Raw genomic sequence first — 25,035 nt, forward strand, 5'->3', positions numbered from 1 at the left:
TTGAATTTTTCTCTTAAGTGATGGTCTTTTATAAAAAGAATTACTGTACTTTTAAGTTTATATGAAATGATTCATGTTACAGGCAATAGTGGTAAAAGTCAAGAATACCTTTCCGAATTTGCCAAACTAGCTGCTGTCATTACCCCTAAAAACTGGCTTTCATGTGGAGGGGATGAATTGCTTGTTGGTCGTGCAGGTTATCTGAGTGGTCTTCTCTGGTTGCGCTCAGAACTTGGATGTGAGGTACTGTATAGTATAGAGTTTTTTTTTTTTTCATCTGGTAAATTGAGAAATTTTTTCATTTTATTATTGACCTTGTCGCTTTAATTTTGTTTTGATAGTTTATGATAGTCAATATGATTATGAAATGACATACTTTACATGACTGAATAAAAGCAAATTGACTTAATCTTATTTTTGTTCAGACACCTTTTACAAATCTTTCGCTCTTTATATCAAAATGCTACCTCGGCAAAGCTGGACAAGCCATAAGACTTTTAACGAGGTAAACAACGCTGCTGCTAATTAGCGGGGGTTGTTGTGGTTGGTAATATGGTTTAGACCAGCTACCCCACTCTTACATTCACTATTAATATAATATCTAACCTATTTAAATAGACTGGCTGTTACTTTTTCTTTTCAGGTAGGCTTGTGTTCCTGGCATGGAGGGCTGCCCTTGCAGCTTCTTTATGTCAGCCGTGGAGACAGATCTCCATGACTATTGCCCTGTTTTCAGACCTCATGCTTGATCGCACTGGTCTCCTTGTTGTGGGTGTAGGGAGTGGCCATCCTCTCAATGAATGCAGTTTGGTAGGCGCCAGAAGAAATCCAAATGGGAGTCATCGCCTTCATGGTCTTCCCCGAAGGTGAAGAAATCCTAACTTCTTACTATAGCGTCGTGTTCCCTCCCCTTTGACTCTGCTCATTTGGTCTTCTCTGGAGGATGATTGAGGAAGAATGGTGGCCAGTGCACCCCCAGACAACGCGCTGTTGCTGAATGTCCTATCACTACCCCTAGCGAAGCGGTGATGCCCTCGGCTCAAGGCAAGTCTGTCCTGTGACGCTATGCATCAGCTCTGATCTTCCTTGAGAATCTCGGGTTCTCTCATGATGGAACGATTGTTCGAGGTGCTTCAGTTGTGGACACAGTTGGTAGTGCACATCTGCCTCCCCAGGGATTGATCTCGATCTTCCTTTCCGAGACTCTGAGGCGGGTGATCCTCGAGAGTGCAGCTTCTACGAATGAACAAGAGCAGTTAGGGCCTGGCTCCCCTTGGAGTGACTAATGGGCAAACCTTTTGAGGCAAACCCAGAAACTGACTGCCATCAGTCTTGAAAGCTTGCCAATTGCCCTTCACTCCCTCTTACTGAATTCACTTAGTGTGCTGAAGTTCTGCAGCGCATGAAGCCCTTACATTTACTGCCCGGTGTTGAGCACTGGATTTTTTCTGACCTAGTTCCAGCTCCTCGGAGCATTGCTCTTTGAAGTGAAAGGATGTTGTGGTACGGAGACTGTTCACAGTTCTCGCCCCTTGTCATTGTGTCCGTCACAACAAGATGCTTGGAATTTTGTAATTCCAGGTCCTTTTGGTCCTATGCTTTCAGCTTCTTCTCTTTACAGGGAAGAGCCTGCTATCCCTTCCATTTGCCAGCAAACTGGGAAAACACCCTTGCCTTAGTTGCCACCAGACAAGCTTGCATCTCTTGTAGGGGCACATATGACAACTCATTCATGTCATGTGGTAGCACTAAGGAGTGTTCGGGCTGTATCCCATGTTGCTCAGGCATGCAGGCAAGTAGACCCTAGGTTAGCCAGAGTCTTGTGCAATGTTGTACGCACAACCACCGAACACTAGCGAGGTGGGCGGGTGAGCGGGTGAGCTCCTTTCACTGACCGAAGTCTACGTGTGAATTTGGTCCTACTTGGCGAGTTCCTGTCTCGTAATACTTCGGCAGCACTTGCTCACACTATCTGATGGTACCTCGGTAGCATAAGCACCTATCTAAGTGAGAGCTATGTTGGTAGCTCACCCACTATCACCTTGCTCTACTGCAGTATTGCATGTGTACTCTGTTGGTCCTGCTACTTCGGTAGGTCGCCCACAAGCACCTGTTTCTTATGCGCTCACCAGTACACACCACTTAGGTGATGCATATACACTTGCATTTGCACAGACCAGATTTTGCTATTGAACACGAACGAATGCCTGTTCATGCTCGTCCTACTCAGGGTTTACCCAGAGCAGGAGACCAGCACAATGATTCTTGTAATGCCTCAGCAGGTGTTCCTTTGTTTGTGAAAGACATTATTTGGTTTACAGAGTTGGTTTAGATGGTCAAGCAGGCAGTCTCCTGACCAGTCCAACTTCCACCTGCACTACCCATTCTAGATACTTCCTGTATCCCACTCAAGATGTCAATAGTCCCCTGGGAGATCTAGTGACACTAAGTGTTGGAGCTATTCGTCGCCAGGCAGAACCCTGTTTTAGTAACCTCTTGCCTTCTTCTCAACAGCTGTCCTCCAATTATCAGTGATACCTGGATTCTAAAATCACTAAGACTGATATTGACCCTGAGCGTGAGAGATTGGGCATTATCCCAATCAATCCCCGCAAGAAAAGAAGAAGGCAACGTTAATCAACGCCTCCCCCATGGGACACTGCATCCAAGAACTATCAGGGGCTCAAACTATAGACTTTCGCCAATAGAGTTTGTCCAGACCGAATCTTCCATTCCTCCCTCAAAGTTGGCTGACAGTTCCTCTCTAGCTCCAAACATTTTGCAAATTTGTGTATCTTTGGTGCCCTAGGGCGGGATAACTTAACGTCTCCTATTTTAATGTTGCTACTGTTTTTTAAATATTTTTTTCCTTGTTTCCTTTCCTCACTGGGCTATTTTCCCTGTTGGGGCCTCTGGGCTTATAGCATCCTGTTTTTCCAACTAGGGTTGTAGCTTAGCAAGTAATAATGATAATAACTCACTGCATACCTTTCAATATTACAACAAAATTAATTTCGTTCTAAGGGAACGACAGTAAGTAGTCAAAGGGAACTAAGTTCCTCAACCAGTGATTATGTAGTGTTGTGCAGACTGTGGCCAGATGTAGCATGCAGACTGCCTAGTGTCCGAATGCCGACAACACTCAAACGTTCAATATACAAAAAGATGAAACAGTGGAATACCCAGAAATCATGGCAAAAGGTAACCAGTCAAGAGGACTGGGCACCACCCTTCAATTTTACTGGGCAAGGGGACCCAGCTAGAACCTTAAATTTCCATATCTTTTCTTGCCTTGAGCTTACTGAATAAACAGGTAGGTAGTATGACCGTTGATTTAATTCTTGGGAACATGAGAAATCTATAATAAATAGTTCTATCATCTTTAGGTAAGATCTCTTCAAGCTTAAGTAAACTTTAAGAACATTAGGAGAAAGGGAAATAAATGTAGATTAACTCTAAGCTGGTGACAAGACAGTGTGGGTGGAACTATATTGAAAAAAAGTTAACGACAAAAAAGTTTATTACAAACAGGAAAAATAGTTCTTTTTGAATAATTGAGAAAAAAAATATGGTGAGAAAATATAGGTCTTTAAAACCTGAAGGATAGACATAGATATACCCATGCATAGCCCCTTGAGGAATCCTTCCTCTAGATATTTAATCTACATATATAAATGTAAATAAAGACCAATACAAGTGTAAATATTTGGGCTATATTCAAATGTAATTTGACAATATTTTTTCAGTTAGGATCAAAGGGATTGTAAAGCAATGTTACGCTTCTGACCTATCTCTTCATTTTCACCTTAACACCAAAAAAAATGAGGCCTCTTCTCTTAATTGCATAGTCACACAGACAAAAAAAATATAAAATACAAAAATCCTTCTTCATAGTACCATCCCACTGGGTTCCATATTGAAAATGTGTAATAGATTATGCAATGTGGATGGATCTGTATACAGCTTTCAACAGGACTGCAGACCAAAGAACTGTAAACAGAATTTAAAGCTTTTGGAATGAAGGTTTAAAACAGAGCAGCCAATAGGAGGACACACACACTAGAATGGACAGCCTATATTCACTGAAAAAACTGTACTTACTGTTTGTGCAGTATTTATGTTCACTAAACATAACTGTCCTTCATAAGACTACAGATATATTGATGTTTCAAACATCTTGTTTACTAGGGGAAGTCAAAATTACATTTTGACTTCCAACGTTACACATGCCCCACCAGTTGAGGATATTCAAAAAAGAAAAAGAAAAACAGGATCTGTTAAGCTGCATGACCATAAGACTGCCTACCATCTCCGAGCTCTACTGGAGTAGATTGTGCTGCTAGGAAAAAAAAAGAATATAATGAGACAATGTTAAGGGAGTTGGCCGGCTAATGCTGATTTATAATGACAGGACTTTGACATTCATACTACTTAATAAAGTGACTTAGGACATCTCCAAACTGCATAGGATTTTGGCCTCTGACCTTCGGTTTTGTGACGCCAGGGCTATTTATCCTGAAAACTAGTGTTTTTCAAATTCTATCTCATTCCCTGATAATTATTACTAAGATCTTGAATTACTACCTTATGTGGACCTGATATAGACCTCCAGTATTATGAATGTTTTTTCTAAAAGTAATTTATTCGCCACATATGAATTTTTTTCATTATGGTAAAAAAATAAACCCTAAAAATCAAGAAAAAAAATATTAAGAAAAAAAATAAAAAAAAAAAATTTAAAAAAAGGGCTTCATTTCATTGTTTTATAATGTATTTCTAAGTTATATACCAAATTTTAAAGCTATATCATTAAAACTAAGGGCGATTATTGAATTTGAAGGTCAATAAGTACACTTTTGAGATACGGGCGTTCAAAGTTTTTCTTTGTATTTTTACAAAGGCAATGTTAATAAATCATGATTATTATTAATTTTGTTCTTTTTGGGGTATTAATTAAGGAAAACAAAGTTATTTATCATAACTTAATCATAAATGAAGATCCTTTTGCTCAGTATCTTGTTTCTTTTGGCTCCTGTGAAGCGCGGCGGCTGCTCCTCTCTCTCTCTCTCTCTCTCTCTCTCTCTCTCTCTCTCTCTCTCTCTCTCTCTCTCTCTCTCTCTCTCTCTCTGAACTCTTAATAGAGCAAATTTTCTTTTCCGTATGCTAGCAAGATGTTGAAATTGTTTTTTCCTCTTTGAAAGATGAAATTCCTGCCGAAAATGAGAAAAACAAAACGTAAAAATGAGTGAATGTCAAAGGTTGTTCAAAGTTTTTAATTTGTATTTTTACAAAGACAATATTAATAAATCCTGATTATTATGAATCCTATGTTCCTTTTAGGATATTGATAAACGAAAAAATTATCTATCATAATTTACTCATAAACGAAGATCCTTTTGCTCAATATCTTGCTACTTTTGCTCGTTTCAGGCAAGGACATTGCTTCTCTATGCACACAACTCTCTGTGTACTACTGATATTACCCTCTTCTGAATTCTTAATAGAGCAAATTTTCCTCTTCTTTATGTTAGGAAGATGTTGAAATTGTCTTTTCTTCTTTGAAATGATAAAATTCTTGCCAAAAACGAAAAAACAAAGGTAAAAATGTTTGAATGTCAGAGGTTAAACTCGGGCATGTTTTTTTTCTCCCTGAGGTTTGTGATAGGACTGAAGAGTGAAGGGTGTAATTTACATTGTCTGCAACTCGTGAAAGTTATACAGATGCCATTGTTCACAATTTCTTTCACATTGAAATGTGATAATTATCAAAATTTATGATAACAAAAGAAATACTGCATTTTCTTGTAGGGAACAATGTTTATGGTTTATTGAGTTACTGTACATTTACTAATTACCCTGTAACTATGAAAGTAAGAGGAATTTTGACAAAATATTTTGTATACGTATTCTCCATTGCCATACGAAGCTCTGAATTTTTACATGATTTTGTGCTTTTCTTCCTATACCCCCATATACTCCGGCCAGCCCCCTTAAGGGACCAAAGTGTAAAAATTTAACAAATACAAATTAAAGATAGAAACCTATATAAATACCAAAAATAAAAAATCAAGAATATAATTTTAAAAACATTTGTATTTTTCCTATCTATAAATATTTCGTTTTTCACATTCCCCCTACTAGATCTTTGGTCCCTCTCAACAATGTCTCACAACTAGCAACAATCCCCTACACCAATGTTATACAATTCTATGTGAATATATTTTACATTAGGTACATCATTTGACAGTTTCATGATATAAAAAAAATGTGTTAGGACTTGATGATAAAAACTGAAAATTAGGTTATCATCATTGAAATACAATATAATAAATCACAGTTAATATTACAGGAAATATTACAGTATTACAAGCATACAGTCATAAAACTATTCAGGAAAACAGAGAAAGGACACTCCTTGTAGTCCAAAATCAATTTTAAAGAATACAAAACTTATTGAATTTGGACTATTACAGTACAATAAAAATGATTAAATCTAATATAACTTTGTCACGGTTAGGGAAAATTTGCTGCAATTGATAAAAAATTAAACAAACCGTGACTCAATACAGTTTTCCCCACATAAGATGTCCCCTTTCATAGCCTTTTAACTACCCCAATGTGGGAATAAAAAAGGACCAATAAAAAAGTAATTACTGTACTAAACAAAAACTTGAAATAAAAAACTTCTTCTCAGTGATTAATTCAGTGGGAGATTTATAGTTCTTCTTCTGAGTCTCAAAATTCTGTCTCGGGACAAGCGCTGTGATTCAGCAATCTGCTGGGGAGTCATGTTAATCTCTCGCAGCACTGGAGACAGGTTAAGCCAGCGACTCTCCAGGTATAAGCTGGGTGTCTTTAACCAATTGATAACATCGCACAACAATTGATATCTGCGGGTTATCGACATTCTCTGATGCAGACCATAGACAGAATCCGTAGACTCAGAAGAAGACAATAAAAATCCAGAAAAATCAGGTGATGACTCAGGGCAAAGCTCTGTTAAAGAAGAGACAAACACAGCTGTCCGGTCCAGGTCAAATACACCCGACTGTGCCTCTTCAGCCTCGAGTTCCGACCGATGTTTTAATCCACTATCAGAATGTGGGAAATTGTTTGAATTCTGAGGTGACTCAGGAATGAGGGATAGTTCCCTCTGTAGTATTCGTCTGGTAGTGGGCTCCACTCCATGACTCGAGGCTGAACTAAAGGTAGGTCAGGAACAGGATCTTTTGACCTAGTTCATGAGGGAATAAATCCACTAGAGGTGGGATTTTCAGGCAACAGTCTGTCGTCACAATCAGGTGGCAAAAAGCCAAGAAAGTCATAATCAGAATCAATGGACACAACTAGCAAGTCTGGACCAATCTCGACTGGAACTCTTGGAGCCAGCAGAAAGTTGTTCCAACAACAGAATACTGGAAACTTCTCTGAATTCCCAACTCCCCGGAGGATGAATAGCACTTTCCTCTTGGAAACAGGAGGCTAAGAATCGGGGTGTTCAAAATTCAGGCACAGGAGTGTGAACCACAAATTCGCGAGTCAAATTTGGGATTTCACACATGTCAGTGGGACTGTTCTCCCACAGTTGGAGGACCATGGAGGACCACACATTTTCGAAACGATTCAGGCTTCAATACAGGAGTCTTATCAAAATTTTCCTGTAGGGATATAACCAAGCATCCAATGCTCTTTTCTCTCAGAAGTCCTAGCTGACTTAAGGATGGGCTTATACTGAGTAATAGTTCTAGTAGGACGGTAACTTTTCCTTTGTCGTCGTGACTTGTCATAATCAAAAGGTATGATGCAACTATTAGAGCCACCCCATAGGAGACACCATTACTAGTAGAACCAGAACTCTGAGACTTTAGAGGAAGTCGGACTCTATTATCCACAAGTCCTGGACTATTCTGAGTCTTACTTACAGGATCATGACCTTTTGGGTACTAGAGAATGTGCCTCCTAAGATAGACTGGAGGTTCAAGTCAGCCATTCAACTGGATATGGTGAGCTTTTACCAATTCACCATCAGGCAGTTTCTGCAGCTCATAGGTGACCCTATTCTCGTGCACCATAGTTACACGGTATACCCCCTCAAACTTAGGGATGAGCTTGTTTGGCAGAAGGTGTCCCAACTGGTGCACCTTCTTAAGAACCAGAGAACCCTCCTTAAACGGTTTGTACCGAGGAGTTCCTTCAGCCCATGGGTCTCTTATTTCTGCTGACAGCAATGGGATACTATCAACATTGTGAGTACCTTTCAGTATGTTCTCAGCTGGAGTACAGCCAATCTCAGTGTGGTGGGAATGGTTTTAGCTTAAAACTGCTCGGGTTAAAAACTGGTCCCATTTCCGAGATTCCCCAGAAATTACCCTCGGTAACTCACCAGTGGTATGGTTCATCCGCTCCACTGCATCATTACTAGAGGATTTATATGGAGTTATTTTCACATATACAAAATGTTACTGCTCCAACGAATCAGTAAATACTGGGAAATAAACTCAGGGCCATTATCAGTCAGCATCCTGACTGGAACACGAGGAATAACAGGAAAAACTTGGTCTTCAAGTGCTTGGCATATCGTACTTACTGCTGTTCTTATTCCTTATGGGTGGTACTGCTGTCACCCGCTTGGAATAATGGTCAACTACCACCAGACTCCCAGTAAAACCAGTACTGGTTATAGGGAGACTCACTAAGTCCATAGCAACCAGTTCAAAAGGAGAAGAGATCACTATTTTCTAGGTTGGCGGGGCAACCATATCCCTTGAAACCTTACAAGTCTGACATTCCCAACACGTCCGGCACATATCCCTGATTACAATAATCAAAGATTTGTGCCTAACAAGTCAAAGGAGCATTACAGTCAATTTCCTGATACTTCACTGAGCATTCTGGAGGCGAGTCTCGGCAACTAGGTCAATCAACATATTGAAGGTGACTACAGGGACTAACAAGCCATCTGGATTCCACTTCACTAGCAAACCCTGGTGCACTTCCAAGTCAGACTAACATCTCCTATAGGGCAGATATGAGCATAGAACCTGAGATGCAGGAACCCCGTTGTAGATCATCTTAATGGCAGATTGGATCTGTTGATGATCTCCTTAGATCTTGGCCACCTGACTTAAGGACAGAAGAGCATTCCCGGAGAACACTCCACGATCAGGTTCAGTCTGTCACCTTCACAACAGTGGTCTCGGCATGCAGTGGTGAGACTTGAGAGAAAATTGAAGAACAGTAGTGTGGTCATACACCAACTGTTATCGGGGTGAATCCACTGTCAGGTAGGCTGCATCCAGTAGATTCCTACCAAAAAGAAAACAAAAGGTAATGTCTTTGGCAGTTACCACTGCATAGTTAAACACTTCACCTCTAACTGGACATAGCCTAGAATGCTGGTGCTGGTACCGGTCAACCCCTCTAACTCTTCTCCTGACAGTACCTGATACTCTATGCCAAGTTGGCTAAGTACAGACTCATTTATAAGACAAACCTATGCCCCTGTATCAACAAGAGCACAAAATAAGGTTTCCTCTATCATTACTGTACCTACTGCCGAGTGTTGAGACACATGCGTGTCCAGTTACTGAACTGACAAGGTGCCGTTTCAGCTGCATAATGGATTACAGGACAATACTTTTGTGCTACAGGATCATCAGTGACAAAGCCCTCAGCGTCAGGCACATGAGATTTCACCTCCGCCTTATGGCCCAGAATCACATCAGTTGTTGGGGCGTGATTACGGAGCTCAATCATAGGGTTAAAATGTGTCTCCAGACAGACACTGAAGAAACACACACTGAGGCTCGGTCACGAACGGATCACGATAGACTACAGGACAAGTGGGACCCTGATTTCCAGGTTCAATAGCTTAGATGCTGCCAAATTCAACTCCAGAGCTTGGACTGTACCTGGAAAATGCATTGCGTTGATCGTGTTCCTGCTTGTCTTGTACAGCTTGAAGCCTAGTCGACTGGCATCTTCCAGAAATTGCTGAACTAAGGCATCCCAGAGCTTAGCTCGCTTTTAACTGAGAATCAGATGCAACACCCGACCCTTCCATCCAGCAATTCACGACTAGCTCCAAGGATTTTATGAGAGAATCTGGACCACCACAAACCTCCCTATACAAGGCCAGTCCAGTAGGCAACTTGGGAGTAGCAAGTTCAGTAGCAAGCAGACAGTTGGTTAATGCGGGCCAGCGGCATAACCAGTCTGCTGCGGCATTCTGATCACCTGGACAGTAGTTAACACCAAAGTTGAATTCCGACATGTCCTTCAGTGTCTGTGCTAGATGATTGTCCACCATCTTTATGTCATGAAGATACATCAGTGGACGGTGATCAGAATGAATCACGAAGAACTGACCATAGAGAAAAGCCCTGAAGGTTTTCACTCTTTATAGCAGAGCAGCCAACTCACGTATAATGGTAGAGTAACGGTACTCCTGGCACAGACAAGCGCCAGCACCCGGACCCGAAGTGTCAACAAACAACTCCAAGGGTTTAGCATCAGCGTAGTAGTCAGGGTACGACAACATAATGTCCTCCTTAATCAGTTCCTTCAAGCGCACAAACGCACAGTTCGTTTCTGCAGTTCATTTCGGTTTTCTGCTCCCTTGGGATTTACACTCTCCAGTCTTTGCAAATAACGGTTTGGCTGTCTGTGAGCACATTGGGATAAACTTCTGTTGGAAGTTTAGCAGCCCCAGGAATCCCCTTAGCTCACCCACGGTGGTAGGTTTAGGGAAGTCCTCCACTTTCTGGATGTATTCTGGCAGCTTACGCATACCAGAACGTTCAACCAGATGACCGAGATACTTAATCACGGCTTGAACCCAAGAACACTTCCCGAATTTCATCTTGAATCCATGCTTCTGGAGAGTAGCCAAAACTCATTCTACCAGTGTAGATTAACTCTAGGCTGGTGACAAGACACAGTGTGGGTGGAACTATATTGAAAGAAAATTAACAACAAAAAGGTTTATTACAAAAAGGAAAATAGTTTTGTTTTGAACAATTAAGAGAAAAAAAAATATGGTGAGACAATATAGGTCTTTAAAACCTGAAGGAGAGACATAGATATGCCCATGCATAGCCTCTTGGGGAATCCTTCCTCTAAATGGTTAATCTACATATATAAATAAAGACCAACATAAATGAAAATATTTGGGCTAAATTTAAATGTAATTTGACATGTTTCTTCAGTTAGAATTAAAGAGATTGTAAAACAATGTTACGCCTCTGACCTATCTTTCATTTTCACCTTAACACTAGAAAGAGGCCCCTCCTCTTGATTGCATAGTCACACAGACAAAAAAAATATAAAATACAAAAATCCTTCTTCATAGTACCATCCCACCCGGTTCCTTATGCAAAAACGTATAATAGAGTATACAATGTGGATGGATCTGTATACAGCTTTCAACAGGGCTGCAGACCAAAAAATTATGAACAGAATTTAAAGCTTGTGGAATGAAGGTTTAAAACAGAGCTACCAATAGGAGGACACACACACTAGAAGCCACTTAAGAGCAGATGTGTTTCAACTAGTTCCTGTTGAATGCACAGCCTATATTCACTGAAAAAACTCCTTACTGTTTGTGCAGCATTCATGTTCACTAAACATAACTGTCCTTGATAAGGCTATTGATGTTTCAAATACCGTGTTTACTAGGGGAAGTCAAAATTACATTTTGACTTCCAACATTACTCATGCCCCACCAGTTGCGGATGCTCAAAAAAAAAAAAAAAAAAAAAAAACTGGATCTGTTAAGCTGCGTGACCGCAAGACTCCTTACCATCTCTGAGCCCTACAGGAAGTAGGGCATGCTGCCAAAAGTAAAAAAAAACATACAATGAGATAACGTTAAGGGACCAAAGTGTAAAAATTTAATAAATACAAATTAAAAATATAAAACTATATAAATACAAAAAAGAAATCAAGAATACAAAAATTTTAAAGTAATTTTTATGTTTTTCTGTCTAAAAATATTGTTTTTCATACCACCTATCCAACAACTAAGGCTCAGTAGATGGGAACAGAACCTTGCCGACCTAAGTTAACAGTGAACCAACCATCTACAAACTCCTAAGTGGATAAAGGAGGGTTAGACTAGGGAAGACAAGCTTGCCACAAAGCAAATGCCTAACCTAGAATAATGATAAAGCGTTGAAGTATATGCATAAAACACTTTAAAAAGGCTAGGTAAAACATTCATATAAATAACTGAGGAATTCATATAAATTACTGAGGAATTTCAACGACGTGAGCTTCCAGCTTCGGCCATGTTACGGCGACGAATCCAAAAACCAACGCATCACGAAAAATCAAAGAGGGAGATGCAAAATTCTCTACCAGGAAAAAGAATCAGTATTCAGCTTAACCAATGAAACAGAAACAGAAGCATCCATGGTAAAAAATCACAAACACTTTGAAAAACAAAGCAGCAAACTCCCAAATCAAGCAATCAAGATTGCACTGTGAAGACGGAATAGCGAACCATTGTACATGTTACAGTAACACACTGGTATACCAGTTGTAATGGCTCTCCCACATAGCCAATCCTATCCCATGTCCTTCTAGACAAGGTTAACTCTATTCGGGGAAGGATAAGGATAGCCGTGGTTGTTTTAAGCACGGCCCTGTTATATACACGATATCTTTCGGGATATTTTCACCGTGGCTAGTAACCCCATGATATCTCTACAGATAAAATTCTCTAGTATATCACTTGCAAAAATATCCCAAGTAGAAAGCTGCCGAGAGAAACTTCCATTAGGATGACATAGCTATCTCACCCTAAAATAGATTTTTCCTAGGTTAAAATCCCTTAATAATCCGAGTGTAGGCAATGAAAATGAGTTGTTATATTAATTTAGGAGTTAGCCCACCCTACGGTAACCCATAATCGAAGTTTTTAGCTTATTGCCCGTGTCTCTTTAACCTAACCAAAGTGAAAAGTGAGGATCGACTGTATTGGAAATGGTAGCTAAAGTAATACTTATTTATTTTAAGAAATATGAAATATCCTTTGGCAGCATGCCTTAATCAGCTGATTTGGAAAGCATAAACTTGAACAATGGTAAAGATTATTATTTGCTAGGTTTTTATTTAAAATATACAATACTAAAATGTGAATATTACATGCACTATTATTGAATACAGTTAGGTGAAACACTAGTTTAATCAAAATCTGGTTTATTTCAAATAAGCTGTAATTTTTTACTTGCGCAACTCTCGCTAACTTAACCGAAATCTCTCACTTATAATTCTTTTAATTTTTTGCGTTCATGTTACTTTGATCATTTATAACTAATTTCATCTATCATTTTCATTTCATTATTCCTCTTATTCCCTTTTATATTCTAATTTCTTTTTCCATCCCCCTACTTCATGGGGGCAGATGGTAAAACTTTTAAAATTATACCAGGCCTTAATTTTTTTCTAAAATAGTTATGGGTGTGAAATATACTCCTCTGACACCCCAAGCCAATTGAAAGTTTTAGATTCTATACACCATGTTGGTATCAGATTGTCCACAGGAGCATTTAGAACTTCGCCTATCCCAAGCCTCCTTGTTGGCGCTGGAGAATCGTCTTTAGACCTTTACCGAAAGTCTTCTATTATTCGGTATTTGTTTTAGGTTGCAAAGACTTCCTGATTCTTTAGCCTATCAGACTGCAAACCTTGTAAGGCATTCTAGATATTTTGAGTTGCACCAAAAATCTCCTCAACCTGATGCTGTCCATGTAAAAACATTAGTGGACAGCTTAGATATAGGTAGAAATAAAGTGCTCCCATATAGGATATCATCAACCCCTCCATGGAAATTACCGGATATATCTTTGTAAATGTTGTATTGGTATAAAAAAGAACACGACTGACTACGAAGCCAGGTTGCTCTTTATGGAACCTGTTGAAGAACACAGGAAATTGACTTTAATATAAACTGATGGCTCCAAATCTGATGCTGGCATTAGATTTGGAGTATGTAGTAGTGCTTTTAATTGTAGAGATGCACTTCCTCTAGCATCCTCTATCTTTTCTGCCGAATTATATGGCTGAGTTGCTACCAAGAAGGTATCCCATTCCCAGTAATGATTTTTTACCTACAGTTAAGAATTTAATTATAATAACTGGCAACAGCATTGGGATAGTTTATTGAAAATATAATGAGAGAAATTAGTAATGTTATATCCCCTTGGAGGTATAACAGGATTCCCCGAAAATGGGAGACTACTCTTTGTCGTCTCCGCATTTGTCACACTCGAATGACGGATGACACGAGTTTTTGCTGGCTGGCCAACATCAACCATATTGCAACGAATGTTTGTTGCCATTGACAGTGAGGCATTTGTTGATCAAATGCCCTACATATAGTAGTGAACGAAATAGTTATTTGTTTGAGGTTCGAGGTGAGGATGGCAGGTTCATCCTTGACAAGATTCTTGGACATGATGTGCGTTACCATGCTAGTGGTATTTTTAACTATGCAGTATTTCAGAAGTCAGTCTTCTGAAAGATATTTATTTTTTAAAATGACATGTTTGCTTTTATGGTTTCAATTGAATATTCTTTTTTTTTTTTTTTCAATAAACAATATCGGCGTCAATGACCTTAGATGTTAGTATGCCTGAAAACCTCAAATCAATCATTCAATATCTCAAAAAGCCAAAAGTGAAATATCTAGAAATTTTAGATATTTTTATTAGATTTTGGCACATACATCTTGGGCAGCAAATTGCCAGACTCTCCTAAGACTGTATAAAGTCATTAGATTATCTAAACTTTCATATGGATGTGAAGTATTTTCTTCAGCCTCCGCTACCATGTTGAAGATTTTAGATTCCATTCACCATGCTGGCATCAAATTAGCTACTGGTGTTTTTAGATCATCCCCATTCATACTCTTTTAGTAGATGCAGGTGAGTGGCTCTAGACTTTTGTGTCCTGTATACTATGATTAGTTATTGTTGAAGGTTACAGAAACTTAAAAATTCATTGCCTTTTCAAACTGCAAATATAGAGAGAATTTCTTTTTTCTCTATGAGGTTCTCTCTGCATCCCCAAAGCTTTATGGATTCAGAGTGAAACATCTGCTAAATAGCCTGAATCTATTTAGGAGTGTGGTATTGCATTTCAAATTACCAGTTACCAATTTCTGGAAACTTCTAGTATTTTACTGGCATTAAAAACAACATGGTAAATGAAGTAATTCAATCTACCTTTCTGGAACATACAGAACAGCATTGGAATACAGTATCTATATTTATGAACAGCTTGAAATCCAGTGCTTAAGTTACATTTGGAGTGTACAGTATTTCTTTTTATTTTGAACATATACTCTGCCGTAAGGTTGTTGTCCTTCGGCAGGTTCTCAACACTGCCGTGTGTTTGTTTATTACAGAATTAAAGTTTATAATGGTTCAGCTCCCTTTCGAGGAATTATCTTACAAGGAAGGTGAATTATTCCCCGAATAGTGTATTTTGTGCATCGGAGTATGAATTGTAATTGATAACTTTTTTTTTTTTTCACAGGTAACAGCGACGTAGTACACATGTGGTAGCTCATGAGCTGCCCTCATTACGAAGAGCATTTGCTGTCAACCTTCAACTTGATGTTCCTCCTTCGAGGGGAACTTCTATTCTCTCTCTCTCTCGCGAGAGAGAGAGAGAAATAGAGAGAGAGAGAGAGTGAGGGAGAGTGAGAGAGAGAGAGAGAGAGAGAGAGAGAGAGAGAGATTTTTGTTTTCGCCTATGCTTTATTCTCATAGAGCTGGGATAAAGCTTTACTTGGGCTATGTCCTCTTGCGGGAGGACTTCTCTCTCGTTCGCGAGAGAGATTTTTTACGCCTACGCTTTTTTCCCATAGAGCTGGGAGGAAGCTTGCCTTAGGCGATGTCCTCCTTAGGGAGGACTTCTCTCTCGTTCGCGGGAGAGAGTTTCTTACGCCTACGCTTTTTTCCCATAGAGCTGGGAGGAAGCTTGCCTTAGGCGATGTCCTTCTTCGAGAGGACTTCACTCTCGTTCGCAAGAGAGAGATTATTAAGCCTTCGCTTTTTTCCCATAGAGCTGGGAGAAAGCTTGTCTTTTGCGATATCCTCCTTCGGGGGGACTTCTCCCTCGTTCGCGAGAGAGATATTTTACGCCTACGCTTTATTCCCATAGAGCTGGGAGAAAGCTTGTCTTAGGCGATCTCATTCGGGAGAACTTCCCTCTTGTTCGCGAGAAATAACTTGTAGGAGCTTGCTGATCCACCAGGGGCAGTGGCAGAGCTTTCTCCAAAGCAGGTTATCCCTACGCTTATGGTTCTCTTTCAGGGGCAGAGCGAGAGCCTTCTCTTAAGCGACTTTCTCCTTCGGGAGAACAAACCTCTTATGCGTAGGTGTTATCTTGAACCTGCTGGTTCTCCTTGATTCTTCGGGGTCTCGTTCGATCACCTTTTGGGCTGGCGTGATCGTTTGAGCCTTCGGGCTCTCGTCATGTTGATCCTGCTGGTTCTCATGACAGTAGGAGTCCTTCAGGACTCTGCTTGAAACCTTCGGGTTTCAGTTACGCTGAACCTTCGGACTCTCGTAACGATGGTAACCTTTTAGCCCTCGGGAACGTGTGCCATCAATCACGCCGACCTTTCGGGGTCTCGTGACAGGAACCTCGATTCCTCGTTACGCTGATCCTTCGGGGTCTCGTAACATTAGTTATGCAGAACCGTTGGGCTCTTGTAACTTTAGTCACTCTGACACTTCGGTGTTTTGTGACAGGGAAACTTCGGTTTCTCTTTGCTCTGACCCCTCGGGGTCTCGTAATATTAGTTACGCTGAGCCCTTGGGCTCTAGTAACTTTAGTCACTCTAACTCTCCGGTGTGTTGTGACAGGGAAACTGCGGTTTCTCGTTATGCTAACCCTTCGGGGTCTCGTAACATCAGTTACGTTGAACTCTAGGGCTCTCGTAACTTTTGTCACTGACACTTCGGTGTTTTGTGACAAGGAAACTTCGGTTTCTCGTTACGCTGACCCTTCGGGGTCTTGTAACATTGGTTACGCAGAACCCTTGGGCTCTCGTAACTTTAGTCACTCCAACACTTCGGTGTTTAGTGACAGGGAAACTTCGGTTTCTCGTTGGACTGACCCTTCGGGTTCATGCAACACAGTTCACGCTGAACTTTCGGGTTCTCGTGACCTGATTCATTCTTTTTATGACAGAGTTTCCAAACTCTCGATATGTTGATCGTTCGTGATCACACAACACTTAAGCTATCGTGAACTTTCGGGTGAGCGTAGCAGTGAATTCTCTCACCAACCTGAGAGCTCTCGTGTGCACGACCGACTTGGCGCGCACGACCGTCTTGGCGCGCACGACCGTCTTGGCGCGCACGACCGTCTTGGCGCGTGCAAGCAAAATGGCGATCATGGCGTGCGGGTTCATCCTTTGGCGCGCCATATGATCGAACATCCTGTTGCTCGCCATGCGCTCGAACATCCTGTGACACACTGCGCGCCAGGTGCACGAACAACCTCATGCGCTCCACGAGCGCGAAAAAGGTGTGCGCACGAGCTCCCTTCCGCCTACCAACAGTTCCGCGCAAGAGCGCACGACCAAATTGGCGCGCACGATCGGATAGGAGCGCATGACCATATTGGCACGCGCTCACGATCGGATTGGAGCGCACGACCGTATTGGCACGTGCGCACGACCGTATTGGCTCGTGCGCACGACCAATTTGGCGTGCACGCAGTCGGTTGAAGTGCACGAACAACTCTTATGATTCTTCGGGGTCTCACAACGCAGTTCACGCTGAACCTTTGGGTCCTCGTGACCATAGCAATACTGTACTTATATGACAGAGTTTTCGGACTCCCGTTGCGCGAAGTGTTCACGAGTGCACAAGAGGTTTACTCTCATGACAGAGTTTTCGAACTCTCGTCCCGTGAATTATTCTCGCGCGCCCATCGTCATCAAGAGTTACTCTGATGACAGAGGGATGCCTTCTGCCTAAGGGTTTACGAATCCCTACAGGTAACTATGACACAGTTCCTTTGGGTCCTGGTCACGTAATACGATTCCTGGAATTCCATCAGGAATCAGCGACAGAGTTCCTGCGGGTTCTCGGCACAACATCCCTTAAGGTTGTTATTCTGACCCCCTAGGTTCTCATCCAAATCTCTCTGTTTCCACTATGCAGAGTTTTCTGTTTTCTGAAAACTCTATGGTCGATTTCCCCCCCCCCCCTCGACGGGAGGGGTCTTCCAAAGGTGTGACTAGATATGTCACTCTACACTCCCAGCTGATTTCTATATCAGCTAGCCTAGTTTTGCCAGCACCAATCCTTTTGTTTTCGAACGAACCACCGTCATCTTTCCTCCACCTTCCCACTTCGAGTGGTTGGGTTAGCAGATGGAAATGAGCGGGGAATGAAAATGCTTTACGTTGCAGTTCATTTCACCTGGCAGGCCTTGCCTGAATTAGACGGTAGTTTTCTCACTATCGAGAAAGCGTTCGATGGCAACCTCTTTAGGTAAGCGGTCGATGGCAATTATGTCTGGCCTTCTTGAAGCAAATCCCCACATGCGAGACTTCACCCTTTTTCGGGAGACTCGTTCCTGAGAAGTTTTAACAAAACTTCAATGGATGTTAACCCTTTTACCCCCAGGCTCTTTGGAAATTTCCAACCCTTAACCCCCAAGGGGTTATTTTTTCCCCAGCACATTTTGCAGTATATTTGTTTTAAATTGCTCTAACAGCCTTAATTTTTGTCATAGAGAGGTCAGGTTGGTCTCATTCTCTTGGAAAATGCCTGAATTTTCTCAAAAAATTATCAAAAATATGAAAAAAAAAATGTTTATAGCATTTTTTTGCAAGGACGTACCGGTACGTCCATGGGGGTAAAGGGATGAGTTTTGTGAAACGTACCAGTACGTCCTCTGGGGGTAAAAGGGTTAAAACTTCATGAAGGCCGTAAGCCTTCCTGGAGCATGCACTCTAGCCAAGACAAAACCGCGAGGTTATGGTCTTAAACTCGGTTCTACCATTTGATGGAGGCAGCCTCCCCCGTCATTGTACCCTGGGTATGACGACTTGCCTTTTTACACGATAGTCTTCCGAGATTTTCTATTCTTTCCTTACGGGGTTATTGTTTCGAACAATCAGTCCCGAAGGAACATTGTTAGCTGACGTTAAAAGAGCGATAACAACAGCGTGGGCATCTTTTCATTACGTTACGAACGTTTCAAACCCCGCCCACAGGTAAACAGACATCCGTTTCTGTGTAATGAACACTGGCTGGCCCCTCATATAAAGAGGAGGGGTAAACCAAAGGGGATATGATCGCCTCTATAACTGTATATTTTTGTTTGAGAACATGTTCGCTCTCATTCAAGAAAATATTACAGTTAGTCAACGATCAAAATTCTTTCGGCAATAATGTTGCGATTCGTCGCACATACACTATTCCCACAACCGGATTCGTTGCAGACGTTTCCTGGAGGTAGAGAATACGCATGCGCTAGCGCAAATGGACAAGTACATTATGCGTGCAAGCAATCTTTCTGCCAATAAGGGCTATATACATCTTCCAATTAGAACTCCGTTCTATTAAAGTTGTATATTTATATCCCTTACTGAAACCAGGTTATTCAGTACATTACTTGGCTACTTTTCTGTAGCCAGACATACGGCATTTACGTTCTGTCTCCTTATAGGCATTTTTTCCTTTCTCCCGATCGGAAGTCTTAGTCTCCTACAAAGGTTTTGGCTGGAAACTTCTCAGAAGCTTTTGCGTTCCCTAATAGGGAACGTTTAATATAAATGCTTGTTTACCGATCGGAGACGGAGAAGTACGAACGTTTCTGTCCTAAGAAGGAGAAACCTCCGTTACGAACGTTTCCAACGTTCTCCAACTGAGTTCCGGACACGACTTATAAGTCGAACTACGCATGTATACTTGTCATGCGCACAGTTTGGTGTTACTACTCAGTAGTACACTTATGCTCTTTACCCACCCAACAATAGATTGAAGATACGTCTCAGTCCCCTCTTGGGTTTGGTTGCATGCGTTCGGTGATTACCGTACAGTCTCTTGTCCGGAAAGCGATCTCTATGGAGATTCGCTATTATATCATAAGCTGTACTGATTAACTGGTTTACCGTTTGGTATCGGTCTTGTTTGGCCAACCATACTGGATTAGTGACAGTTGGAGGGAGAACAGGCTGTTCCCCTTCGTTGCAAGAACGTGCATTTGGTTACACTTCTCGACATCATCTCGAGGTGTGTTTATTGCTATGCACTCCCCCCCTCACCGCTGGACAATCCGCGGATGATGGGTGGCAGACGAGAGCTTCCACAAAGAGGCCTGTCTTCTCGTCTTCCCTCTGGACCTGATGCTCTCTATAATGCATCAAAAGATGGTCCGATTCAGAAAGGTACTAGCATTCACCTCTCTTAGAGAACCATCTAGCAGTACGAAGCCTTAGATGGACAGAGGACAACTAGTTGTCCCCATCTGCTCACGTCATTCCTGGTATAGGAATGTGCTTGCAAAACCACCCAGATAGTGGGCTCCTAGTGTCTTGGAATCATCTTGTATCCAGCAAAGTCTTAACTTTGTGGGGTCCCCGACTGTGGTTATGCTCGCAGCGGCCCTGATCTTCAGGCTCCCACTCGACCGTTCCCCAGGACCTCAAACAAGATGTATTCCAAGAGCGGTGGGGGGACCTAGAGGTGTGCCTTGTTTTTTCCCCCCCATTTGGACTGGTGAAAAAGTCCTCAGCCAAGTCAGGATAAGCAGGATCTTATCAATGACTCAAATAGCTTCGCTATGGCATCCCGCAGAATGGTTCCTAGACCTTCTGCAGCCCCTGACGGAGCTCCAATAGCTTTGCTATGGCAACCCGCAGAATGGTTCCCGGACCTTCTACAGCTCCTGACGGAGATCCGAGGGATCTTCCTCCACGACACGATCTTCCAAGCAGCCACGTGCGAACACTTTCCTAAGCCGTAGCTTTGCTTCGACTTCTCGCCTGGGACGATCCTAAACCATCCCTCTCAGAGAGGCCTTTCCCAACAGGTTACGGAAAAGATGTCTAGGCACCTCAGACACTTTTCAGCGTCGGTCTTCCAGGCGAAGTGTTCGGTCCTTTGTGACTGATGGAAAGGGATTCTCTCCCATCGATGCCTTTACTTATGCAAGTGTGGGATAACTTTTCCCCCGTCGGATCTCAACCTTCTCCTGGGAACGCGGTTCGGGTCCTTCAGTCTCTGAAGGCCCCTTTCTACGAACCATAGGCCCAGCAGCAGATCGCTTCCTTACACGGAAGACGCCCTTTCTACTCATTTGGGCTTTTGACCAAGAGATTTAGTGTGTTGTACGATCCAACGTCTGATGTCTCCTACCCTAGGAGACGGGGAGAAGTAATCCTCAGCGGCATCCCTGAGTGGATTGCCAAGACTCAAATCCGAGTGTGCTGTACCCTAGGTGCAGCCCATTTTGAATAAAGAGTCTTCGTTCGGTAACCAGAAACCCATCTACTGGGGTTTTACCCAATGAGGAGTCTGTGGGGTTACCTTAAAAAAACGATACCAGCTCGCCGCCGTGTGTCGGCACTGTTGACCAGCACGGGGAAGGTCAAGAGGAGGACCTCAAGGATTTCCTTCCCCTCTGGGATCGGAAGGCAATTGAGGTTACTCTTAATCTAGACTCTCCTCCATCCTAAGACCCAGAGCTCGTAACGTCACTGGCGTTGCTACGTCCTGGCGTTCAAGAAACTACTCTGTGGTGCAGATACTTTAAGCCGGCATGTGGAAGCGTCAATCGACCTTCACGGCCCACTACCTGCAAAGACGTAACCCACAAGAACATGAAGACCTTTTCTATTGGTCCTGTGGTGGTCGCACAACACATGGTCTAAACACCTCAGGCTCCTTGATGGACAAGTAGCAGAGGGCTGAGGGCTGAGGCTACCCGGATTAGTCTGGGGTGAATGAGTAAGAATGTTTGGCTCCTTTCTTCCTTTCACCTTCTCCCCTCTGGGGAAAACAGCTCCGTAAGCCTCAGCATAGCTGACCTCACTTCGCTGCAGGTAAGACCCATTTCCCTTGTGCCTCCTAAGTATAGAAGAATACTTTGTTACGTCCCCAATACCTTTAGAGGGAGGGTATTGGGTAAGTCTTTAAGAACATTAGGTTCTGTACTCGAGTTCCTATGTTAAAGACAAGCCACACTGTTAGTTCCACTCACACACAAGCTTTTGCAGGCTGCTATCAGTGCATTACCTCATATCGGCACTTGATTTTAGTGAGGGTAAGGTCCCTTCTACTTTCGATCACAGATCGAAATAGAGAGGACCCCAGGTCATGACCAAGGCCAGTTGGTGAGGACTTCCTCCCTCTTAAGAGTAAGTCACCCTATTATAAATAGCGAAGGTTTGTATATGTGTCGGAACAATTAACAAATTTTGAAATAATTTGTTTTTTTCCTAACATACAAACTTGGAGCTATTTATACAAATTGGCAAGCCACCCTGTCCCCCGAGAAGTCCTGCCATGAAACAAAGTGGTTACTCAGCCGAGAGGTGTGAGTGAGCAGGGTAGCCAGTCTACCCCACCCCCCACCCGCTAACTAGCGGATGGGGTAGTTATTCCTCACTAAAGTTATCATGGCTCGTCTTTCAGCTGCTCCGAAAGTAATACCCTATTATAAATAGCTTCAGGTTTGTATGTTAGGAAAAATACAAATTATTTCCAAATTTGTTATGTTTATAGATGTAAAAGTCTTGCTGTCATTGACTTTTTTAAAGCCAGTCAACCCCATAGTTTTCAAAATTGTTAGTGGCTATATGTTTGTAGCACTGCAGGCAAGGAAATCCACTTTTTGTTTGGTTTCAGCTCAGGTAGGTTTGCCAGGAAATTATTAGGTGAACAAATTATTAAGAGGCAGCAAACAAATTACTTCCTGAAGGATGTAACGACTTTTTGAGCCATATCAAAAAAGATCTCTTGGTGATATTTTTTTCTTTTTAGTTCTGTGTATCAAAATATGATGATCATTAGTGCTATGCCTCCATGGAAATACAGTGATATGCCTAGAAGTTGGTAAACTGGCCTCTGTTGCCTAAGAATTGGGCACACATTTAAAGCATAATATCTTTATAACCAGATGGTGCTAACTCTTGTGTGATGATTGTTTGGTTCCCCTGGCTCTTAGACATTTAATGATTGAATATCCCAGTCTTGGGATCTCAGAGATAATTCCTCTCTGAAGTTCATGGTGAAGATGGCAGGTACATCCTCACCAAGATTCTTGGAGAAGTTTTGGATAATGCCAATGGTATTTTAAAGTTTATATTAGAAGCTGGCCTTCTTATTTATTTGTAAAGGCATATACAATCTTGAATGTTTTGTAGTTGTCATTTTTTTATGTTCTCTTCAAGTTACCAACATCTAATTAATCAAACTCAAATAAGCATCAATGACCATTGATGGTATGATGCCAGGTAATTATCAATCATTCATTCATTCATTTTATGGTCTAAGGTCAGAGATCAGATTGGTATCCAGAATAAGATTGGGCAATGATCCGTCTTGTGGGATACAAGGCGTTGACACTACAATGAGAACCTGAATTACCAATCTTTCTATGTAGTTGGGAAAAAAATATAGATGGTACCCAAATCGAAATATGAAAATTTAGATGAAGGCCATCTTGTAAGTAGTCATTCCTGATAACTCGAAATAACAGTCTACATCATAGCTTACCCAAGTAACTTATTTGGATATCCTTCAGACATAAACAGTATTAAAAGACTAAATGGAGAAACCATCTCATCCAGGTTCTTCTAGATCTTCATTTTTTATAATCCGTTGTCAAAGATGTACTTAGCATGTTGTTCTACTACTACTACTAGTACTACTACTACTACTACTACTACTACTACTACTACTACTACTACTACTACTACTACTACTACTACTGTGTTCTGCCCTAAAGCAGGTCCTTTCATGCAGTAGTCGCCTTCCATAATTCTTCTCTTGGTACCTTCTCCTTCCCTTCAAGTCATTTAGCATTGACTTCCTTTTCCTTCCTCTAAGTCTTTGTTCTTCAAGTTTACCTTGTATAATGTTCTTCAGTAACCCATCTCCTGTTAAAATGTGTCCTATCCAGTTTTTCTCTCTTCTCTTTATTGTTATTATTGGGGTTCTCTCTTCTCCAGCTACCCTCTAAATGAGAGAATGCCTTGATGAAGTCATTGAGCTTCAGCACAGCATTTCATTCCCGTGCTGAAACTTGGTCACGGGCAAGCGGGCTCTCGAACTTGGGGAAATTGCTCCCCTAGTTTGAATCTAAATTTCTCTTTCTCATCTTTTTCTTCCTCTTAATATTACTTCAACTTTCTAATTTTATATACTTTCTTTCATGTTGCTCTACCAACACTATGAGTAAAATTTCCCATATGTATATGTGTATATATTTACATATATATGTGTCTTTTTTTTCAGTGGCGTGGATGTTTCTACATCTGTTGTTGCCACTGACGTGGATGTTTCTACATCTGTTGTTGCCACTGACGTGGATGTTTCTACATACGTTATTGCTGCCTGCTTTGATGAATGGGAAGAGGTGTCACGGTTGGGAGGTATTTGTGCTCAAAGCTACATGTAAGAGTATTGGACGATCTCAGCCATCCTGAAGATGGTTTGGACCTTTTTGGCAGAACTATTCTCAATTGTTGGGTCTTTGGAATCCAGGGGGATCCAATGCTTGGGATAGGACTCTCGGCTTTTGGCCGGAAGCCCATCATTGCTGACATGGGGAGGATGATTCCATAGTTTCTTGGTCTCAATCCTAACAGGCGGCTTCAGCTTACACCTGTGCCTCTATATCTGTTTTGGTGCTATCCTTCGTGTAGGGTATGGAGTGGACCATCTGGGAAGTATACTCTCATTGTGCCGGCAGTGGAGAATGCAAATTTCCTGCCCAACATGTGATGCCTTAATGTTCTTAAGCAGGTGAATCAAACAATTTCAAATATCGCATCTC

The 25,035-nt window shown here is 41.7% G+C and overlaps 1 protein-coding gene across 1 annotated transcript in view; it reads left to right on the forward strand.

Moving 5' to 3' along the window:
• Positions 1-25,035, forward strand: part of LOC137654611 (lanC-like protein 3) — a 459,881-nt gene that overhangs the window by 201,992 nt on the left and 232,854 nt on the right. Inside the window, exon 3 of the mRNA XM_068388402.1 lies at positions 83-243. Coding sequence (XP_068244503.1) covers positions 83-243 — 161 coding nt within the window. The remainder of the gene's footprint in view (positions 1-82; positions 244-25,035) is intronic.

This window comes from Palaemon carinicauda, chromosome 15 (assembly GCF_036898095.1).
Source record: "Palaemon carinicauda isolate YSFRI2023 chromosome 15, ASM3689809v2, whole genome shotgun sequence".
NCBI lineage: Eukaryota > Metazoa > Arthropoda > Malacostraca > Decapoda > Palaemonidae > Palaemon > Palaemon carinicauda.